General features: G+C 25.6%; 1 protein-coding gene across 1 annotated transcript; it reads right to left on the bottom strand.

The window, feature by feature from the left end:
• Positions 1-5732: 5732 nt before the first annotated feature.
• LOC122849006 lies at positions 5733-6982 on the bottom strand. The gene is made up of 2 exons (XM_044147514.1): positions 6546-6982; positions 5733-6461 (listed from the first exon to the last, which is right to left on the bottom strand). Exons 1-2 carry the CDS (start codon positions 6867-6869, stop codon positions 5844-5846), a joined length of 942 nt encoding a protein of 313 aa, XP_044003449.1. The 5' UTR covers positions 6870-6982; the 3' UTR covers positions 5733-5843.
• Between the last annotated feature and the right edge of the window lie 643 nt (positions 6983-7625).

Here is a 7625-nt window from a genome sequence, read left to right on the forward strand (position 1 = left end):
TCCAAGGAAAAGCAGTAGCTAAGGAAAAGCAGTAGCTAAGGAAAAGATGTAGCTAAGGAATTAATGTGACTAATGAATTATTTCCTTGAAATATAATTCTTTGGCAACATTAATTCCTTAGTCACATTAATTCCTTAGCTACATCTTTCATTAACTACTGCTCTGGACATTATTTTATAAATAAAATACATGTAAATTTATTTTTTAAAAATACAAATGTCCAAGGAAAAGCAGTAGCTAAGGAAAAGATGTTGCTAAGGAAAAGATGTAGCTAAGGAATTAATGTGACTAATGAATTATTTCCTTGAAATATAATTCTTTGGCAACATTAATTCCTTAGGTACATCAATTTCTTAGCTACTGCTTTTCTTTGAACATTTTTTATTTATTTTATAAATGAAATACATGTAAATTTATTTTTTAAAAATACAAATGTCCAAGGAAAAGCAGTAGCTAAGGAAAAGATGTAGCTAAGGAAAAGATGTAGCTAAGGAATTAATGTGACTAATGAATTATTTCCTTGAAATATAATTCTTTGGCAACCTCAATTCCTTAGTTACTAATTCATAACTACATCTTTTCACTAGCTACTGCTTTTCCTTGGACATTTTTATTTATTTTATAAATAAAATACATGTAAATTTATTTTTTAAATACAAATGTCCAAGGAAAAGCAGTAATAAGAAAGATGTAACTAAGGATTAATGTGACTAATGAATTATTTCCTTGAAATATAATTCTGGCAACATTAATTCCTTAGTCATTAATTCCTTAGCTACATCTTTTCATAGCTACTGCTTTCCTTGAACATTTTTATTTATTTTATAAATGAAATACATGTAAATTTATTTTAAAATACAAATGTCAAGGAAAAGCAGTAGCTAAGGAAAAACAGTAATAGAAAAGATGTAGCTAAGGAATTATGTGGCTAATGAATTATTTTCTTGAAATATAATTCTTTGGCAACATTAATTCATAGTTACATTAGTCATAACTACATCTTTTCTACTCTACTCTTTTCCGGACATTTTTTATTTTATAAATAAAATACATGTAAATTTATTTTAAAAATACAAATGTCCAAGGAAAAGCAGTAGCTAAGGAAAGATGTAGCTAAGGAATTAATGTGACTAATGAATTATTTCCTTGAAATATAATTCTTGGCAACATTAATTCCTTAGTCACATTAATTTCTAGCTACATCTTTTCCTTAGCTACTGCTTTCATGGACATTTTATTTATTTTATAAATAAAATACATGTAAATTTATTTTTAAAAATACAAATGTCAAGGAAAACAGTAGCTAAGGAAAAGATGTAGCTAAGAATTAATGTGACTAATGAATTATTTTCTTGAAATATAATTCTTTGGCAACATTATTCCTTAGTCACATAATTCATAGCTACATCTTCCTTATCTACTGCTTTTCCTTGGACATTTTTTATTTATTTTATAAATAAAATACATGTAAATTTATTTTTTAAAAATACAAATGTCCAAGGAAAAGCAGTAGCTAAGGAAAAGATGTTGCTAAGGAAAAGATGTAGCTAAGGAATTAATGTGACTAATGAATTATTTCCTTGAAATATAATTCTTTGGCAACATTAATTCCTTAGTCTATAATTCCTTAGCTTCATTTTCCTTAGCTACTGCTTTTCCTTGGACATTTTTTATTTATTTTATAAATAAAATACATGTAAATTTATTTTTTAAAAATATAAATGTCCAAGGAAAAGCAGTAGCTAAGGAAAAGCAGTAGCTAAGGAAAAGATGTAGCTAAGGAATTAATGTGACTAATGAATTATTTTCTTGAAATATAATTCTTTGGCAACATTAATTCCTTAGTCACATTAATTCCTTAGCTACATCTTTTCTTTAGCTACTGCTTTTCCTTGGACATTTTTTATTTATTTTATAAATAAAATACATGTAAATTTATTTTTTAAAAATACAAATGTCCAAGGAAAAGCAGTAGCTAAGGAAAAGATGTTGCTAAGGAAAAGATGTAGCTAAGGAATTAATGCGACTAATTAATTATTTCCTTGAAATATAATTCTTTGGCAACATTAATTCCTTAGTCACATTAATTCCTTAGCTACATCTTTTCCTTAGCTACTGCTTTTCCTTGAACATTTTTTATTTATTTTATAAATAAAATACATGTAAATTTATTTTTTAAAAATACAAATGTCCAAGGAAAAGCAGTAGCTAAGGAAAAGCAGTAGCTAAGGAAAAGATGTAGCTAAGGAATTAATGTGACTAATGAATTATTTCCTTGAAATATAATTCTTTGGCAACATTAATTCCTTAGTCACATTAATTCCTTAGCTACATCTTTTCCTTAGCTACTGCTTCTCCTTGGACATTTTTTATTTATTTTATAAATAAAATACATGTAAATTTATTTTTTAAAAATACAATTGTCCAAGAAAAAGCAGTAGCTAAGGAAAAGATGTTGCTAAGGAAAAGATGTAGCTAAGGAATTAATGTGACTAATGAATTATTTCCTTGAAATATAATTCTTTGGCAACATTAATTCCTTAGTCACATTAATTCCTTAGCTACATCTTCAACTACTGCTTTCATAACTTATTTTTATTTATTTTATAAATGAAATACATGTAAATTTATTTTTTAAAAATACAAATGTCCAAGGAAAAGCAGTAGCTAAGGAAAAGCAGTAGCTAAGGAAAAGATGTAGCTAAGGAATTAATGTGGCTAATGAATTATTTCCTTGAAATATAATTCTTTGGCAACATTAATTCCTTAGTCCCAACAGCTACATCTTTCATAACTACTCACTGAACTTTGCTATTATTTTATAAATAAAATACATGTAAATTTATTTTTTAAAAATACAATTGTCCAAGAAAAAGCAGTAGCTAAGGAAAAGATTTTGCTAAGGAAAAGATGTAGCTAAGGAATTAATGTGACTAATGAATTATTTCCTTGAAATATAATTCTTTGGCAACATTAATTCCTTAGTCACATTAATTCCTTAGCTACATCTTTTTCCAGCTACTGCTTTCATAATTTTTTTATTTATTTTATAAATAAAATACATGTAAATTTATTTTTTAAAAATACAAATGTCCAAGGAAAAGCAGTAGCTAAGGAAAAGATGTAGCTAAGGAATTAATGTGACTAATGAATTATTTCCTTGAAATATAATTCTTTGGCAACATTAATTCCTTAGTCACATTAATTCCTTAGCTACTGCTTTTCCTTGGACATTTTTTATTTATTTTATAAATAAAATACATGTAAATTTTTTTTTTTAAAATACAAATGTCCAAGGAAAAGCAGTAGCTAAGGAAAAGATGTAGCTAAGGAATTAATGTGACTAATGAATTATTTTCTTGAAATATAATTCTTTGGCAACATTAATTCATAACTATACTCACTGAACACCTATTATTTATAAATAAAATACATGTAAATTTATTTTTAAAATACAAATGTCAAGGAAAAGCAGTAGCTAAGGAAAAGATGTTGCTAAGGAATTATGTGACTAATGAATTATTCCTTGAAATATAATTCTTTGGCAACATTAATTCCTTAGTCTGATAATTCCTTAGCTACATCTTTTAATACTGCATTTTTATTTATTTTATAAATAAAATACATGTAAATTTATTTTTTGAAAATACAAATGTCAGGAAAAGCAGTAGCTAAGGAAAAGCAGTAGCTAAGGAAAAGATGTAGCTAAGGAATTAATGTGACTAATGAATTATTTCCTTGAAATATAATTCTTTGGCAACATTAATTCCTTAGTCACATTAATTCCTTAGCTACATCTTTTCCTTAGCTACTGCTTTTCCTTGGACATTTTTTATTTATTTTATAAATAAAATACATGTAAATTTATTTTTTGAAAATACAAATGTCCAAGGAAAAGCAGTAGCTAAGGAAAAGCAGTAGCTAAGGAAAAGATGTAGCTAAGGAATTAATGTGACTAATGAATTATTTCCTTGAAATATAATTCTTTGGCAACATTAATTCCTTAGTCACATTAATTCCTTAGCTACATCTTTTACTTAGCTACTGCTCGTCCTAAAACACATGGAATTTAATAAATAATAAAATTAATAAATAATAAAATTCTATGTGTTTTATTTACAGATAAATGGATTACTAAGGAGAAGATGTAGCTAAGAAATTAATGTTGCTTAAAACATAATTTTCCTGGCAAAATTAATTCTTTAGCTACTGCTTCTCCTTGGAAGTTTTTGTTATAAAAAAAAATATTACATATGTATTAATAATAAAGAAAATAATATTTGAGCACCCTTCTTTGGTTTTTCAGAAGCTGTTTCACGTATTTTTAGACAACGTCAGCCTACAGATGAAGAGTTCAACAAATTCATGCAATGTGCATTCAAAAGTACCAAAAATCGTAGGGGTTAAAAACCTAAAACAGCCGGAGCAGCATAGATCAACATTTAAAAAAAAAAAAAACATTACAAAAAATTATTAATTTTTCTGTTCTATTAATTATATTATATTTAATCCATGTTATAAAATTTTCATCAAAATATACAATATATTTATTCATGTAGATTTTATTCAAAAAATTTATTTATAAAATTATATATTCATCACAAAACTATATATGTTTCTACATTTATTTCACGTTCAATCATCATGCTTTGAATTTATTTTGTGTCACCGAGCATATATTGATATTGATACAATTAATAGCTAAATCTTTAGTTTTCAAACTGCGAATAAATTGACTGGCAGAAACTACCAGTAAACTACCGGTAGATTACTGGTAAGTCTTTCCGGTATCTTCTACCAGTAATCTACCAGTAAGAACTACCAGTAATCTACTGGTAGGTTACTTGTAGGAATTACCGGTAGTTCCTACCAGTTATCTACCAGTAGATTACTGGTAGGTCTTACTGGTAGATTTCCAATGAAAATTACCGGTATCTACCAGTAGATTACTGGTATGTGGTTATCTGGGTAGTGTTTTTGTTGTCTATCTAAAATTGTAAACAAAAAAAATTAACAACAATAAACAAATGCTCAATTGTCAATAACAAATTATCCAGTGATTGTTAGCCAATTTAAATATAAACTGGTAATTTATTTTGTTTGAATTAATAATAATAATATAAATACGAGGATAATTAATTATTTAATTACTTTAATATTATTAATGAAATGATTTTAATCAAATGTAACAATATAAACTACATAATAAAAGTCTTGTTTTTATAATAGAAAAAAGGTTTCAATAAATAATGTCGTTACACTTGGATAATTTGGATGTCTGGGATGCTTTGGACGAAACAGGTAGTTTATTACAAAAAAGTGTAACAACATTTCCACTTGGTGCTATATCACCAGCTGATTTTAAAACAACGAGTGAAAAAATTGTTTTGACTGAAAAAAAATATAAAAAACAAAATACTGAAATTAATTTAGAAAATATAAAATATTTGAATAAAATTTATGTACCTTTTCTTCTTGTGTTACCATCTTGCTAAATTGTTTTTTTTTTTTTTTCTTTTCATCAAAACTGTTTGTTAACAAACTCACAAATGTTTTTCTACTGTTGTATAATGACCTTGCTTATTTATTTAATAAAAATAGAAATAAATTAACATAATGTTAAATATTAAAATAAGTAACTAGACAATTTAAAGTTTTTTTTTTAAATATTTTTATATATATTTATTGAAGAAATGAGAAATGAATAAAAATAAATTAATTGCAAGTAAATATTTAAATTAATACATTTTTTATTGTTATTTATTAATTTAATATAATAGTTTCTTTATTTATTCAACTCTATAGACTATGAAAAAAAAAAAATATTTGATTCCACTGATTATTTAATAATAGTCACCACATGGCTTATCATCATATACAATTAGTGGTTTTTCACCATGATTTTTTAATTTATATATTCTAATGACAGTTCCATCAGTATTTGTAATATATAAACTATATAAATTTGGTAAATTTTCAACAAGTTTAGATACCCCTTTATCAGTGATTTTAATGCAATTTAATATCTTTATGAACGTCAATTTTTTATTGAATAAACATTGAATTGATTCATCAGTGATTAATTCATTTGTTTCTGTTCGCAAACCAAGATTAAAATTTACTAATTCTTGTAAATTATCAATTGCTCTCATACCAATATCAGTTATATGTGTGCCAACTATTTGTAAATTCCTTAGTTTTTTAGCATTATTACAAAGATTAGTCAAAAATTCATCTTCAACACCATAATCACAATCAATCCGTAACTTCTCGAGATTTTGTAAATTCCCAATTGGATACATATTGATTTTTGTATCAAACATAGGATGTTTTTTCGGCCAAAATGGGTGTAATCTTAGATCAGCCAAATTTTTTATTTCACCTATCGACTGGAGGAAAAGTTGACTTAGTTCAAAATTACGTATAGTTAAACAATTCAAACCGGTTAGTCGAGGAAATACCTGAAAAATAGATGAATAAATAATTTATTAAAAATTAAATTTTTTTTTTATAATATATAATACTTATTAAAAATTTAAACTTACCAAAGCCAATGAATCTGGTGAGAAAATATCACTTCTTTCTAAAGTACATAGAAGATATAAAACTCTCAAGGTTTTACGAATTTTTTCAAATGACTTGGCTAAAGTCATTGGTAGAGTTGAATTTTTACATTCCCAAACAATCGTCAGTGTTTTAAGGTGAAACATATTAGAAAAACAATTTTCAAAATCTTGACTCATTATTTCTTTGAATTTAATATAAAGGGTCTCAAGATTTGGACAATTAGCATTGATTATTGGCATTATTTGAGAAATAGGATACTTTTTTACATTTAAATAAGTTAATTTTCTTCCACAGAAATTCATTAGGTATTCTAGATCATTTGCTTTTTCATGTAATTCATTAACTGAATCTTTTCCATTGCTAATAAATGTATATTTTGTAAAGCCTGAAGGAAGAAACTCGTTCTCCCAATCTTTGCATACTGAAAAATTAATTAAATATTTTCATTAGTTTATTTAGAGTAATACATTGTTTTCGTTTTTAGCATTAAAAATTATAGTGTTGTTATTTTCTTACTTTTTTCGAGTCGTGGCTGACTAGCAAATAGAGGAGCCATGCGAATCATACACAAACCATACTGTGTTTCTCGTGTTTTTATATAAAATTTTTTATTATCATCATTATCTTCAAATTCTTGATAATCATATTCATCATCATCTATAGATCTTACTTTATCATCTGAAGATTTTCTTAATAACTCAAGCTGTATAAGAAAAAAATTAACAGTAGCTACAAAAATTCAATATATATAATTTAAAACTTACTTTTTTTTTCGAAATTTCAATGAATTTCTGAAACCATTCCGTAGGACTTAAATCTGCAAACGTATCCATCTCACTTGGATTAGTCTCCATATTTGATTTTCGTTCAACTTAAAAAAAAAAAAATCAATGAATTATTATATTATTATTAATTCAAAAAATTAATGGAAACAACTTGATAAATTAATTGGACTTTGTACCTTTTTTCCGATCTACGTGAATTAAATAGTATTCAACCTCAACTACTCGTTAATATATAGAAGTCAGTTCAGGGATGAAATCAATCACCACGTCGTG

This window comes from Aphidius gifuensis, linkage group LG2 (assembly GCF_014905175.1).
Source record: "Aphidius gifuensis isolate YNYX2018 linkage group LG2, ASM1490517v1, whole genome shotgun sequence".
NCBI classification, from domain to species: Eukaryota; Metazoa; Arthropoda; class Insecta; order Hymenoptera; family Braconidae; genus Aphidius; species Aphidius gifuensis.

Coding starts and splice junctions, on each gene's coding strand:
- LOC122849006 (XM_044147514.1), bottom strand. CDS start 6,869: ATGAATTTCTGTGGAAGAAAATTAACTTATTTAAATGTAAAAAAGTAT. Junction 6,462..6,545: donor CACCAGATTCATTGGCTTTG/GTAAGTTTAAAT, acceptor TCTATTTTTCAG/GTATTTCCTCGACTAACCGG.